General features: G+C 44.5%; 1 protein-coding gene across 4 annotated transcripts in view; it reads left to right on the forward strand.

Moving 5' to 3' along the window:
- The window catches only part of sipa1l2a (signal-induced proliferation-associated 1like 2, genome duplicate a), a 547,440-nt gene that overhangs the window by 388,171 nt on the left and 142,778 nt on the right, over positions 1-16,491 (forward strand). For all 4 annotated transcript variants that reach the window (XM_085996661.1, XM_085996664.1, XM_085996662.1 and 1 more), the window contains 2 exons: positions 5,645-5,797; positions 13,354-13,460. In XM_085996661.1, coding sequence (XP_085852787.1) covers positions 5,645-5,797; positions 13,354-13,460 — 260 coding nt within the window. The remainder of the gene's footprint in view (positions 1-5,644; positions 5,798-13,353; positions 13,461-16,491) is intronic.

Raw genomic sequence — 16,491 nt, forward strand, 5'->3', positions numbered from 1 at the left:
ATCCTTTGAAGAGGATACTGTATCGTGTGAAGGACCGGGTTTACAGTCACCTTGAAGTCCCCACAGATGCAAATTTTTCTCTGTTCTTCAGATTTATCATTATTCAACGTTTTCTTCATGACCGGGACGATGGGTGTTGCCCACTCGCTCCAATCTACCTTGGATAACACGCCTGCTTTTTCCAAATTCTCCAGCTCTGCCTCGACTGCTGGACGAATTGCGTATGGCACCGGCCTTGCCTTAAAAAACTTGGGACTTGCCGCATCTTCCACTTTTATTGAGGCGGTGACGCCTTTCAAGGTTCCTAGTTCCTGTTGAAACACTTCTTTGGCGTTGGCCAAGATGTCTTTTAATTGTTCAGGTATGACGTCATCATCATTTTTTTTCTTACTGGTCACCGTCAGTGCCTGAATGGAGTGCCAGTCTAAACGTATCTTCCTGATCCATTCACGTCCCAACAATGGTGGACCACCATCTTGCAGAACGTATAAATACAACTTCTGTATTTCCTTGCCGTTGTATACAACAGGCACCTTTATTTTCCCTCTGGGGTATACTTTCTGCCCCGTATATGTCTTCAAGATAATGGATGTGTCTTTCAAAGGTATATGTGGTAATAGCCGCTTGTAATCCCGTCGATTTATGACGGTCAGAGCTGATCCTGTATCTAGCTCCATTTTAACTGGGGACCCCGCTATTGTGAGGGTAACCCAAATGGTCTGGTAATCTTCTTTGGCAATTACATTATGTAATTTGAGACAGCTTAGTCTCTTGTTTCCGGAGTCGCTATCGCTCTTCTGGTCTTCGGAGCTACTGTCCGTCATCATTTGTACCTTTCTGTACTTTTCCTTATTGATTTTTTTTCTGTCAGTGGATTTTTTGTTTCGGCATACACGTGCAATGTGTCCCATCTTTCCGCATTGCCTGCATGCTTTGTCCTTGAACCAGCAGTCCCTCTGGTCATGGGTGGATCTGCCGCAGCGATAACATCTCTCGAAACCCCGTGTCATTTCATGGGTGCCGAAGTCCTGTGGCTTTTGCTGTATCTCTGCAGCTCCTCTTGCTGCTGCTTCGTATGATACAGCCACACTGAAAGCCTTGTCCAGTGTCAAATCTTTCTCAGAAAGTAGCCTTTTCTGTGTTCCTTCTCTTAGGAGACCACAGACGAATTTGTCTCGTAGAGAATCTGCCAGTCCTGCCCCGAATTGGCAGTGCTTTGACAGCTTTCTTAATTCGGTGAGGTAATCAGCGTTACTTTCATTCTTGTGCTGATTCCTCCTGAAGAATTTGAATCGTTCTGCTATCAGCAGCAGTGTTGGGTTTAAGTGCTCCTGTGGGGTATCAACAATCTCCTTAAAATTCTTGTCCATCGGTTTGGCTGGAGTGATTAAGTTTCGTAACAGCCCGTATGTCCTTGCGCCCATCAGATTTAGAAGTACCGATGCCTTTTTATCATCCTCTACTTCATTCGCTGTGCAATATACCTCCACTCTTTCCACATATGTGGTCCAATCCTCTATATCACTATCGAAAGCAGTAATATTGCCAGTCTTCGGCATCCTGAAAATCAAAAATGGCGCCTCCCACGCTTTGCTGCCGCTGTTGACAACGCTGTTCTCCGCGGTTTTTGTTTACACAGATATTTTTAATAGTTGGAGACGCGTTCCCGCCGGACTCTCTGGGACTTTTCCCTCCCTCTGCTTGGTCCGAATGCCGACCTGCTTTGCAGCGCCGGCTGTCTCCCGAGTGCTCCACCCTCCGTCTCTGTTTGCCTCCGCCTTCCAATTCGCTGCTCGGCCCCGCTGCAGAGCCACCCGATCGAGCCCCAGCCCGCCGCCCAGGAAGGATTAGTGCAGTTCCTGCCACCAGCCCGGCTAGCTGGTGAAACCACAGTTTGTTTTTTTTTCTTCGACATTCGTCTGAGGAATCGATATCCTTGAGGTGCTGCCGAATTGCAGGTAAGTCCGTTTCCAATTCGTCGCCACTGTTGTATCTGTGTGTTAATGGAGACACGGAATGCAGGAGTTGGTTTAACAGGTGTTTACTGAACAAAGTCTGGAGGTGAACTAAAAGATACAAGACGCTATACAGGCTTATATACCCGAGTGGTCACTACCGGTATTACAGTACACAGGGGCTCTTAAAGGTACATACACTACAGTCTGCTTTCTCAGGTGGATGTAAAAGATGCCACGGCACAATTTCGAAGAAGAGCAGGCGAGTTCTCCCTGGTGTCCTGGCCAATATTTATCCCTCGACCAACACCACTTAAAAAAAAAAAAAGCCAGATTATCTGGTCATTATCACATTGCTGTTTGTGGGATCTTGCTGTGCACAAATTGGCTGTTGTGCTTCGCACAATACAACAGTGACGACACTTCAAAAATAAGTCATTGGCTGTAAAGCGCTTTGGGACATCCTGAGATCATGAAAGACGCTATACAAATACAGGTCTGCCTATTTTATACAACCATGGTTATATAAAACGGGCAGTGTGAGAATTTGAAGAAATAGTTAATAGCTTGTTCAGACACACCTTCATCCTATCACACAGACCGACCCTGAGACACGAGGATTAGTCATTCACTGACAACAGTGATGGTTTGCAGGATCGAAGCAGTAATAAATAGACCACTTTAATCGTTCATTCCTTCTTTGACCTTGAAAGTTCCTCCAATGCTTTAGGTTACATCAGTTCTCTGGGGCCATTAGCATTCCAAAGGTCTCTTGCCTTTAGTATTGTGTGTCAGGTTTCATATTGGGCTTCTGAATTTGTCTGATCAGTGATACAGAGAGATGCAATTTACTTTTTCTATTAATAGGATTAGACCATCTGCTGCAAGGCAGGCGTGGAATTTCAGTTTCTTTTGGAGGTGAAGAAATAATTTAATTGTGTTTGTGAAATGCTTGTAGAAATGTTCTGTTCAAAACAGCTGGGTTTTATCCATATATATCTGATTTCAGAACCGTCTGCTGTGTTTCTTTCTGTGTTACCTATTAGAAATATTTGTACATGATAAAACGTATATAATAGAAATGGCAAGCTAGCCAGTGAGCTAGATTGAGGACAGTTGAGCCTGATTGGTATTTCACTACCCAAACAACACGTTGGCAATCAAATCGGCCCCAAAAACATACATGGTCTCTGCCTGTTTTATCCTTAACACTGCGGCTATGCAGTACTAACCTGCAGCCAACACATTCAGGGGATTGTATCAACATCATGAACTGAATTGTTTAAAGTATATTAAAGAAAGAAAGACTTGCATTTATATAGCGCCTTTCGCGACATAAGGACCTCCCAAAGCATTTTACAGCCAATGAGGTACTTTTGACGTGTAGTCACTGTTGTAATGTAGGAAACACGGCAGCCATTTTACACACAGCAAGCTTCCACAAACAGCAATGTGATAATGATCAGATAATCTGTTTTTAGTAATGTTGATTTGAAGGATAAATATTGGCCAGGACACCGGAGATAACTCCCCTTCAAAATAGTGCCATGGGATCTTTTACATCCACCTGAGAGAGCAGACGGGGCCTCGGTTTAATGTCTCATCCAAAAGACAGCACCTGCAACAGTGCAGCACTCCCTCAGTACTGCACTGAGAGTGTCAGCCTAGATTTGTGTGCTCAAGTCTCTGGAGTGTGACTTGAACCCACAACTATCTGACTCGGAGGTGAGAGAGCTACGCACTGAGCCATGGCTCAGCTGTGCCATCCAATGTTTTGAGTGATGGCAAATGGCAAGTTTAATGCTCATTCTCTCTCGGCCTGCCCTGATACACTCTGCAGTGCATTTCATAACGCCTCCCCTGCTTATTTTATACTGTGTGAAATAGACCCCAGTATGGATTTCAAAATGCTAGGGCAGACTCATTCCTACATAAGGAGTGTCTGATTTTGCCCACACATTTTGCCTCCATCAAGGAAGGAGGAATGGAATCGGTGGAAGATACATCCTGGGGTCCATACCCTCACCATTCTCTTCTCAACAGTCTCGGACTGAACCTAACTCTGTCAGATGACGAATACTATATAATGTGGTGGAAGCTTAGAGGAAGGGGAAAGTGTTAAAAAGTGAATTATTTCATATGTTGTTGCATGTGTTGAGAGGAATATTTTGTTTGTGAACCTGGAGAGGGGCTTGTGTCAATACTTAGTGCTTCCAATGAAATCAGTAGCAGCACACATGAGGTGCATGCATTTCCTCCCCACTCACATTCCCATTGTTTTCTCATTGGGAACATCTGCACAGATGTGTGTTAGAGTATTTTTTTAACGTGACCTAATTGTTCTTAGCCATGCACGACCAGTCTTGTGTCCTGCTCTTACTACCATTATGGAGATCAATCTGTGTTCAATGTATTTAAGCCGGAAGGGCATTTTCATCTGTGTCTGATGGGCTGTGTTTATGTTTCAAGTGTCATACTTTGTACTTCTGAAGTTGTCAGATTGTCACTGGGTACCTAGCAACTAGTTTTGACCTACAGAAAATGCTATCGATTCTTAAAGGGGCACTGTCGTCATGGTGATACATTTGGCAAAATTCTGTTTGAGAATTGGGGTGCATTATTTCACCGTGGTGATGCCATTTTCAAGTGACGCTGATTCAGTTCAGTGTCCATTTATGTCCCCCAGGCCCTCGCTGGGCAGTACCGGAGGCCTACCCCAGGCCCTCGCTGGGCTGTACCAGACGCCTACCCCAGGTCCTCGCTGGGCTGAACCGGAGGCCTACCCCAGGCCCTCACTGGGCTGTACCGGAGGCCTACCCCAGACCTGCTCTGGCACTTGAAATGGCACTTTAGTGTCCTGACTGTCTGTTATATGATCTCCCAGTGCTTCATAGTATCTGTTGTCCTCAACTGACCTTGGATGCTGGAGTGGCATCATCAGCCATGTTTATTGGTTTATCACTGGTCTCCAAGTAACCATCCTGACACATTCCTCCAGCTGAATTTTGAAAAAAGAAAAAAGAAAGGTTTGCGTTTATCCAGCGCCTTTCATGATCTCAAGACATCCCAAAGCACTTTACAACTAATTAAGTACTATTTGAAGTGTGGTCACTGTTGTAGGAACTTATGCAGGTATAGTGGATTGGTGAAGATAAAATGTTTCTGTGCTGTAAATTCTATATTGTAGGAATGGTCAAATTCCTATCTGGAGATTGAGTTCGACGCAGGCAATCGATCAAAAAGATTTTTAATGTCAAACTAACGAGTTTAAACAGATTGATGCAAGAGAACTATGAATACAGGTCTTAACAGGTCGGAGGCTCCATGAGGACAGCCAGGGCGGTCCCGTGGATGGCGTCATGACGTCATCACGTTTTCCCAGCGTTTGGGTGATCACGTGATTAGCAGCATGACGTCATCGCGTTTGCCCGCGCTCTTAAAGGGACCGCGCACTGTACATGCAAACAGTATATACAATGGTACAGATTTAGTCTGTAGCTAACACATCGTTAAAGGGAATTATGTACAGTTGTTCAGAGTCCCTCAGTGGCTCTGCCATGATATAATACTACGTAATCATAAAATATGCATGTTTATTTGTGCATAGTAGAAACTAGATGTGTCTTCAGTAAATTGTCCTTTAATGAAAAGCTGAAAGCACACTGTTTTTGTTTCCTTGTTGCACACAGGTCCATGCAAGATGTGGAAAATGCTCAGCTATCACAATCCAATATTGGTGATGCCAGTCAGCATTACAGAAACTCTCCCAGCAACCAGTCATCTTCGAGTGATCCAGGACCCAGTGGCAGCAGTCATTGGAGGCAGCAGTCTGGATATGATGGGTATGCAGTGATTTCAGTTGTATGCTTAGAGGGCTGAACTCAGCTGCCCAGACACTCCGTGCACTCTACTGCTGTGAATTGGAAATGGAAATGAGGAGGTGTCAAATGCTGCATCAGCTAGAAAGTATTTCTGGCAACATTAGCAAACTCTAACACACAATGCTATTTTATCAAACATGGTAATCCATCTAAAATAAATGGGTTAAAGTTTGCATAAAAACAGCAGATAGAGGAATGTCACAAACATGTTAAATGTTTATGTGCTATTATCACCAACAGTAATCTAGCCCTGTGAAATGCCAGCAGGCGCTACTGGGGAAGTGTTAAAATTGCATCATCTAAAAATAATTTGTGCTGCTGGAAAATTTATCCAAAGGAAGACTGGGCTCCGATGAATCAAATGTGTCTCAGCAAAGTTGATTGGGAGACTACAGTAAAAGGTATGAAGGTGGACATACAATGGCTAACATTCAAGGAAATAATGCATAATTTGCAACAATATATTCCTTTAGGGCATAAAAACCCAAAAGGAAAAGTGATCCCAACCATGGCTAACAAAAGAAATTAAAGCTAGTATTAAGTCAAAGGAGAAAGCTTATAAAGTTGCCAGAAAAAGCAATCAGCAAAGGGGGAAACCAAGAAATTGATAAAGAAAGGGAAAAAGGAATATGAGCACAAACTAGTGAAAGATATAAAAACGGATTCTAAACTTCTATAGGTATGTGAAAAGGAAAAGATTGTCAAAATAAATGTAGGTCCTTTACAGTCAGAGACGGGAGAATTTATAATGGGGAATGAGGAAATGGCAGAGAAATTAAATAAATACTTTGTTTCTGTCTTCACGGAGGAAGGCACAAAAAAACTCCCAGCAATACGAGAAAACCAAGGGTGTGGGGAGAATGAGGAACTTAAAGAAATTATTATTAGTAAAAAAAACAGCACTAGCAAAATTAATGGGACTAAAAGTTGATAAATCCCAAGGACTGGATGACCTACATCCTAGGGTTTTGAAAGAGTTGGCCATTGGGATAGTGGATGCATTGGTTGTCATCTTCCAAAATTCTATAGATTCTGGAAAGGTTCCTGCAGATTGGAAGATAGCAAATGTAACCCCGCTATTTAAGAAAGGAGGGAGAGAGAAAACGGGGAACTACAGACCTGTTAGCCTCACATCAATAGTTGGGAAAATGCTGGAATCTATTATAAAGGATGCAATAACTGGGCACTTAGAAACTAATAGTAAGATTGGGCAGAGTCAACATGGATTTATGAAAGGGAAATCCTGTTTGACAAACCTATTGGAGTTCTTTGAGGATGTAACTAGTGGAGTAGACAAAGGGGAACCAGTAGATGTGTTGTATCTGGATTTTCAGAAGGCCTTCAATAAGGTCCCACACAAGAGGTTGGTGAACAAAATTAGGGCACATGGAATTGGGGGTAATATACTAGTATGGATTGAGAATTGGTTAACAGACAGAAAACAAAGAGTAGGGATAAACGGGTCTTTTTCAGGATGGCAGGCTGTGACTAGTGGGGTGCCACAAGAATCGGTGCTTGGGCCCCAGCTATTCACAATCTATATCAATGATTTGAATGAAGGGACTAAATGTAACATTTCCAAATTTGCTGATGATACAAAGCTAGGTGACAGTGTCAGTTGTGAAGAGGCTTCAAGGGGATCGCGACAGGCTCAGTAAGTGGGCGAGAACACGGCAAATGGAATATAATGTGGATAAATGTGAAGTTATCCACTTTGGTAGAAAAAAGAGAAAGGCAGAGTATTTCCTAAATGGTGAAAGATTGGGGAATGTAGATGCTCAAAGGGACCTGGGTGTCCTTGTACATGAGTCACTGAAAGTGAATGTGCAGGTGCAGCAAGCCAGTAGGAAGGCAAATGGTATGCTGACCTTCATTCCAGGAGGATTTGAGTACAGGAGTAAAGAAGTCTTACTCCAATTATATAGGGCCTTGGTGAGACCACACCTGGAATACTGTGTACAATTTTGGTCGCCTTACCTAAGGAAGGATATACTTGCCATAGAGGGAGTGCAACGAAGGTTCACGAGATTGATTCCTGGGATGGCGGGACTGTCGTATGAAGAGATTGAGTAAACTAGGCCTGTATTTTCTTGAATTCAGAAGAATGAGAGGGGATCTCATTGAAGCATACAAAGGTATTACAGGGCTTAATAGGGTGGATGCTGGGAGAATGTTTCCCTTGGCTGGGGAGTCTAGAACCAGGGGTCACAGCCTCAGGATAAAGGGTAGGCCATTCAGGACTGAGATGAGAAGAAATTTCTTCACACAGAGGGTGGTGAATCTTTGGAATTGTCTACCCCAGAGGGCTGTTGAGGCTCAGTCATTGGATATATTCAAAACAGAAGTCGATTGATTTCTGACTAGTAAAGGCATCCAGGGAAATGGCGATAGGGCCGGTGAATGGTGTTGAGGCAGAAGATCAGCCATGATCTCATTGAATGGCGGAGCAGGCTCGACGGGCCGAATGGCCTACTGCTCCTATTTCTTACGTTAAGTTAATTTTGCAGGAAGATGCTGGGCACCTAGAGCAGGGCCGAGCATTCTCTGTACTGCTGTCTTCTGATTTACGGTACAATCTTTTCCCGAGCTGTGCCAAAGGTGCAGGGTACTGGGCACTGAGGCTTTGTCAATAGACGTCAAAAAGGTCCAACTACAGAAGCACCTGAAACTTTTCAAAGCTAGCTTAGCACAAGGCACTTCAAGGTCACAGAAATACAAGCCGATTATTTTTAAGTTTACATTTCTGAAGCTTTATTCAAGCATTCTAAAAGTGAATTTGGCATATTTAATGTTCTGTAAGAGATGTGATGAAATTGTTTTGGTGATTTCAGTTGAAACTACTACATATTTTTAAAGGTTGTTGAGTGTTCAAAAGAAGGAAGATTTGCATTTCTATAGCACATCTCAGGACCTCAGGACCTCCCAAAGAGTTTTACAGCCAATGAAGTACTTTTGAAGTGTAATCACTGTTGTGATGTAGGAAACGTGGCAGCCAACTTGCGGATAGCAAGCTCCCACAAACAGTAACAAGATAAACGACTAACTAATCTGTTTTAGATGTTGGTTGAGGGATAAATGTTGGCCAGGACACCGGGGAGAACTCCCCTGCTCCTCTTCGAATAGTGCCATGGGATCTATTATCCTACCTGAGAGGGTAAATGGAGCCTCAGTTAACGCCTCATCCAAAAGGCAACACCTCTGACAATGCTGCACTTCCTCAATACTGCACTGCGAGTGTCAGCCTAGATTATGTGCTTCAGGTTTTACACAGTCATCACAATGTTCTTGCTGATGACTCTCATTCATCCCTACTACTTCAGGTCTGATTTGCTGTTTGGTGCAAATTTTGTGTTCGTCAATCAGGTGCAACTGTGACACACAAATTTTCATGTAAAAATGGTCGCTGTGGTATAGGAGTAAGGGAGAGGTGCACGTCTCCAATGAAATAATTAAAGTTTGTAGGAGGGGGGAGGGAGGGGAGGGGTGGAGGGGGAGGGCGGGGAAGGGGGAGGGAGGGGAGGGGTGGAGGGGAGGGAGGGGAGGGGTGGAGGGGAGGGCGGGGAAGGGGGAGAGGGAGGGCGGGGGGGAGGGAGGGGGGAGGGGAGGAGGAGAGAGGAGGGGGGAAGAAGGGGCGGGGGGAGGGAGGGGAGGAGGAGGAGGAGGGAGGGAGGGGAGGAGGAGGGGGGAGGGAGGGGAGGAGGAGGGAGGAGGGGGGGAGGGGAGGGGAAGGGGGAGAGTCCACGAGCCCCCTGATCCCCGTCCCCCCAAACTCCCGAGCCCCCTGATCCCCACCCCCCGAACTCCAGAAGTTGGCCCCCCCGAGACTCGCACCCCCACCCCCACCCCCGAGGCTCGCCCACCACCCACCCACCCCCGAGGCTCCCCCCCCCCCCCCCCCCCCCCACCAACCAAGCACCGAACTCCGGAGGCGCGATCTTCCGAGCACCGGCCTCCTGAGCTGGCTTCAACATTGCGGCTGTGCGAGATGGCCGGAGGGCCCGGTTGCCACGGTAGCCGTGACGCTGACCAAGCCCCGCCCCCCAGCCAAGCCAGAGAGAGAGACGGCGCATCTCTGCTGCGCGCGCGGCCCCCCCCCCCCCCAAGGGTCGCGGCAGCCCCCCCCCCCCCCCCCGAGGTGAAGACCGCCGATTGCGGCTGTGCGAGACGGCCGGCGGGCCCGGTTGCCAGGGTAACGCTTGACGCTCAGCAAGCCCCGCCCCCCGGCTGAGCCAGAGAGAGACGCTGCGTCTCAGCTCCTGCTGCGCGCGCACCCTAGCGGCGCTGGGCTGAGGCTCGGCCCTCCAGCCTTCGAGTGGGGCCGGGAGGTGCCTAGCTCGGGCGTGGGTGTGGAGGAGACGCCGAGGCTTCTAGGCCTACCTGGAAAAACGGGGAAAGGTAGGAAAATTAATGAGATTAGATAAGTTAATTACTTTCTAAATCATTTTTTTTTAAAAACAATATGTGTTTTAAAAGCAACGTTTTTTTTTAAGACGCAGAAAGCGGGAAAAAGAAAGGAAAAGTTTGGAATCAAGATGGCGGCGACTCACCTCGGTTCAGAACGATAAGGCCCGGCCACACACGCACCGATTGGCCCGGCCACACACACGCCAGCAACCCGGCGTACGATTGGTCGAGCTCGAGGTCACTCTGTCGCTAATGAGCGGATAATGAGATGCTAATGAGCGGAACGTTGAAGGTTTTTGGGATACCGCGGGCGCGATTTTAGCCCGGCCGAAACGTAAATACGCTTAAAACCGTCTCGGAAGCGTAAGCTTTCTTTGGAGGTAACGCGTGCGTAGGTACGCCCTGTAACTTTCGAGCGCATAGCCCAACAGACGCACAGGCGATGACAGACAGACAGACAGAAGTACCGATTTATATATCTATAGATAAGATATATATATTTACAGCAACTTCATTGGCTGTAAAGAGCTTTGGGACGTCCTGAGGTCATGAGAGGTGCTATAGAAATGCAAATCTTCCTTTTTTTTGAACGCTCAACAACCATTAAAAATATGTAATAGTTTCAGCTGAAATCACCAGAACAATTTCATCACATCTCGTGTATCTGCTACAAACATTTCTTACAGAACATTAAATATGCCAAACTCACTTTTAGAATGCTTGAATATGCAACTCCTCACAAACAGCAAATATATAATTTGCTGTTTGTGGGGATTCGCGTAACAAGTGGCTGCACTTCAAAACAAATGTATTGGTTGTGAAGTGCTTCAAGACATCTTGAGGAAGTGATGAGCTCCTTCAAATGCAAATTTCTTTCTTGCTACAGTCAACATCCGAGCCTTGAACTATTATAAACATTTTTAAAATCGCCTCTGTCAAACATCTCTGGCCAATTCATTTACAACATTGGCTTTGTCTCTATGTAGGCCACAGCTATAAAACAGAGTTAGATTAGCTTCTTATCTTTTAGATTGTTGTCAGCAGCTACCTGAAATTGTATGCCTCTTCATTGGATGAGTATGCATACTGTTGATATTAAATATGTCCTATTTTTACAATGTTGCGAAGATTACTGGTAGGCCAGACGATTGGGAAATTTTTAGAAACCAGCAAAGGATGACTAAAAAAAATTATAAAAAGAGAGAAGATAGATTATGAGAGTAAACTAGCAAGAAATATAAAAATAGGCAGTAAGAGCTTCTACAGGTATATAAAAAGGAAGAGAGTAGCTAAAGTAAACGTTGGTCCCTTAGAGGATGAGACTGGGGAATTAATTATGGGAAACCGGGAAATGGCAGAGACTTTGAACAAATATTTTGTATCGGTCTTCACGGTAGAAGACACTAAAAGCATCCCAATAATAGATAATCAAGGGGCTATTGGGAGGGGGGAACTTAAAATAATCACTATCACTAGTGAAAAAGTACTCGGTAAAATAATAGGACTAAAGGTGGACAAGCCCACTGGACCTGATGGCCTGCATCCTAGGATCTTAAAAGAAGTGGCTGCCGAGATAGTGGATGCATTGGTTGCAATCTATCAAAATTCCCTGGATTCTGGAGAGGTCCCAGCGGATTGGATAACCGCAAATGTAACACCCCTATTTAAGAAAGGAGGGAGACAGAAAGCAGGAAACTATAGACCAGTTAGCCTTGCATCTGTCATTGGGAAAATGCTGGAGTCTATTATTAAGGAAGTAGTAGCAGGACATTTAGAAAATCATAATACAGTCATGCAGAGTCAGCATGGTTTTATGAAAGGGAAATCATGTTTGACAAATTTGCTGGAGTTCTTTGAGGATGCAACGAGCAGGTTGGATAAAGGGGAACCAGTAGATGTAGTATATTTGGATTTCCAGAAGGCATTCGATAAGGTGCCACATAAAAGGTTATTGCACAAGATAAGAGCTCACGGGGTTGGGGGTAATATATTAGCACGGATAGAGGATTAGCTAACTAACAGAAAACAAAGAGTCAGGATAAATGGGGTCATTTTCCGGTTGGCAAACTGTAACTCGCGGGGTGCCACAGGGATCAGTGCTGGGGCCTCACTGTTTACAATCTATATTAATGACTTGGTTGAAGGGACCGAGTGTAATGTAGCCAAATTTGCTGATGATACAAAGATAGGTGGGAAAACAAGTTGTGAAGAGGACACAAAGAATCTACAAAGGGATATAGGTAGGCTAAGTGAGTGGGCAAAAATTTGGCAGATGGAGTATAATGTGGGAAAATGTGAGGTTATCCACTTTGGTAGGAAAAATAAAAAAGCAAATTATTATTTAAATGGAGAGAGATTACAAAATGCTGCAATACAGAGGGATCTGGGGATCCTTGTACATGAAACACAAAATGTTAGCATGCAGGTACAACAAGTAATTAGGAAGGCAAATGGAATGTTGGCCTTTATTGCAAGGGGAATGGAGTATAAAAATAGGGAAGTCCTGCTACAACTGTACAGGGTATTGGTGAGACCACACCTTGAGTACTGCGTACAGTTTTGGTCTCCTTATTTAAAGAGGGATATACTTGCATTGGAGGTAGTTCAGAGAAGGTTCACGAGGTTGATTCCTGAGATGACGGGGTTGTCTTATGAAGAAAGGTTGAGCAGGTTGGGCCTATACTCATTGGAGTTTAGAAGAATGAGAGGTGAGCTTATTGAAACATATAAGATGCTGAGGGGGCTTGATAAGGTAGATGCAGAGAGGATGTTTCCCCTCGTGGAGGAATCTGGAACTAGGGGCCAGAGTTTCAGAATAAGGGGTCGCCCATTTAAAACGGAGTTGAGGAGGAATTTCTTCTGAGGGTCGTGAATCTGTGGAATTCTCTACCCCAGAGAGCTGTGGAGGCTGGGTCATTGAATATATTTAAGGTGGAGATAGACAGAGTTTTGAACGATAAGGGAGTTAAGGGTTATGGGGAGCGGGCAGGGAAGTGGAGTTGAGGCCAAGATCAGATCAGCCATGGTTTTATTGAATGGCGGAGCAGGCTCGAGGGGCCAAATGGCCTACTCCTGCTCCTATTTCTTATGTTCTTATGTTCTTATGTTAAAAGGTGCCACTCCCCTGTTCTGCACGATCACCAAGGTTCAACCAGTGCTCTGACAGAGTATGATGGGCCAAGAGAAAGAGATGGCACATTGGAGAGGACCAGAAGTGTTGGTAAGCCTTGCATTTGGAATCAGTTTGTTAAAATGAAACAATTTATTCATTTAAAAGTACACCCGAGTATTGTTATGTTACAATTGCCACAAATTCAACATGTGCCTTGCTCACTAAATTGGGTCTTCAACATTTTAACTCATACAACTCTTTAAATTGTGACTACTAAATAATGTTACCGTGCATTGTGTAATTATTCAGTTGAACTCGGTTGGTAGCCCTCCCATCTCTGGGGCAGGAGTTTAAACTCAATCTAAACTGACATTCTAGTGTAGCGCGGAGGGTGTGCTGCATTGAGGGAGGTGCCGTTCTCCAAATGAACTATTCTACCAAGGTCGGGTCTGCCTGCTCAGGTGCTTCAGATGGAGGTTAGGGATTCAATGGGACTACTTGAAGGGCAGAGAGTATTCCAGGGGTCCTGGCCAACACTATTCCTGAAAAGAAATCCGATTAAGGGGGCAATTCCGCAATGCTGTTGATGGGTTCTTGCACTGCACAGAATGGTTGCTGCGTTATGTAAGAAAACACTTCACAGAATGGTTGCTGTGTTATGTAAGAAAACACTTCAGAGTAATTGATTTGATTTGAGATGATTCTGAGAGAAGTAACAAAGTGCTACATAAATACAAGCCTTTCTTATTCAATCTGTCCATTAGTACACTATTTAAAATGGCTTTTCTCTTCTATCTTTACGTTGTCTGATTACGCGCACTATTCCCCAACTGATCTTGATCCCATGGTAGTTCAGAAGTGCATAAGGGTAGCCTGGGGAGACGTGCCTGCTCGACACCTGCCTCGGACTGGATGTCTCAGACAAGGACGCACCAGTTTGGAAACTAAGTGCAAGTTTGTGTCTTACTGTTCTGTGAGCAGGCACATGGAAACATGCCACCTGTGATTCTGTGTTCCTATTAACAGGAAGATCCAGTCTTGTTTAGACCATATCTGTGGGCTGAGAGGAAAACATTCTAATGTAACAGAAATGTGCAAAAATATTGACATGAATATTGTTTAATGGATGAATAGTAATAGTTGAAATGTACCGTTAACCAATTTTATAGCTTAGAGTGATCATATGGTGTAGCTTTCCAGATTATTTTTTTTAAATGTCAGAATATTTGAATTTGAGAAGAATGTTTACTTCTCTGTCAAGGTGGCTGTTTTTACAAAATCTGAACTGTAACTGTTTAATCAGATTGAATTCAGCTTTGAACACCAAATTATAAATACAAAGTAATGAATAACCTTACTGAAAGATCCAACTGGATCTGAATTTGTTAGAATGTAGTTGCCTATGGCCGCATTTACAACTAGTGGCCTGTTTGAACATAAGTGAAGGTACTTTTACAGTTGTAATCAGCTGGAGTGGCATTTGCAATTTTCCAATCCAAAGGCACAATTCCCAAATCTAGAGAACTTTGGAAAATTATGACTAACACATCTGCAATTGCACCCCCCCCCCCCCCACCCTGTTTCTGTTAATATCCATGGGATGGAAACCAGTAGGACCTGGAGATTGGTCTAAAGTCCCATTATTTTTGCCATTATCATTTTCTTAACCTGTATTCAATCCAATAAGTGCTCCCCTTGACTTATTTAGATTCCCTTGTACCCCTCCCTACTGTAAAAACTGATGCAAAGTATTAATGTAATTTCTGCCATTTCCTTATTATCCATTTATAGTATAGTCTTTAATGGGCCCACAGTTCCCTCTTCCCACTTTTTCTCTCAATATATTTATAAAGGTTTTACTGTTAGCTTTGATATCTCTTGCAAGATTTTGTTCATACTCCCTTTTTGCACCTCTTACTGCTTTCTTCGTATCCATTTGTTTTTTTGTAGCTGTCCCAGTCCAATTGTTTTCCACTTTTCCTTGCATTTTTGTTTTAGCTTAATACTATCCCTTACCTCATTTCAAATACCCTATAACTACGATAAGCCCGGTCTGTCTCGTGCTCCATGGTGCCTTGGTTATCTCCATAGGTAGCAAGTACATCGTACCTGTTAGGAAGAACCAGTTGCTGCAGTTCCTCCTTCCCTGCCTCCACTAGGTCCCTGCTACCCGGCTGACTGTTCAGTCGCACACTCATCTTCCTGTACCTGTATCTCTTTACATGGTGTGACTGTGTTCTGGAATAAACAATCCAGGTATTTTGCCCCCTACCTTATGTATCATAATGTTCCTAATTAGCACTCCAGCTCAACGACTCTGAGCCGGAGTGACTTGAAATAGACATTTCCCACAAGTGTATTTAGCCTATTACATCTATTTACTTTAAACTGATGGTTTCTTTTTTATCCTTGCCTCTTGTGTAATTTTTTAAGTTTAGTAACCCTTAATCTACTGTATAGTTAAATATTAAAGCGTGAATAAATAACTGAATACTTAGGTTTTATTCCTCAGGCACTGCCGTTCTTTCCTCTGCGTTACCTATATTGTCACTTTTCAGATTCTTCACTTTTAATTTCAGCGCTCGAACTCCCTGCCCCGTTATTAAATGCTCTCTCTGAACCTTTCCTGCAATGCCCTGCCGTGCCACCGGACACCCTGCTCTGTTTAAATGCTCTCTCTGAACCTTTCCTGCAATGCCCTGCCCTGCCACGCCACCGGACACCCTGCTCTGTTTAAATGCTCTCTCTGAACCTTTCCTGCAATGCCCTGCCCTGCCACGCCACCGGACACCCTGCTCTGTTTAAATGCTCTCTCTGAACATTTCCTGCAATGCCCCGCCCTGTCACTGGACACCCTGCGCTGTTTAAATGCTCTCTCTGAACATTTCCTGCAATACCCCGCCCTGTCACTGGACACCCTGCGCTGTTTAAATGCTCTCTCTGAACATTTCCTGCAATACCCCGCCCTGTCACTGGACACCCTGCTCTGTTTAAATGCTCTCTCTGAACATTTCCTGCAATGCCCCGCCCTGTCACCGGACACCCTGCTCTGTTTAAATGCTCTCTCTGAACCTTTCCTGCAATACCCCGCCCTGTCACTGGACTCCCTGCGCTGTTTAAATGCTCTCTCTGAACCTTT

The sequence above is a fragment of the Somniosus microcephalus genome, chromosome 9 (assembly GCF_052327205.1).
Source record: "Somniosus microcephalus isolate GS21.2 chromosome 9, FLI_Smic_1.0, whole genome shotgun sequence".
Taxonomy (NCBI): domain Eukaryota; kingdom Metazoa; phylum Chordata; class Chondrichthyes; order Squaliformes; family Somniosidae; genus Somniosus; species Somniosus microcephalus.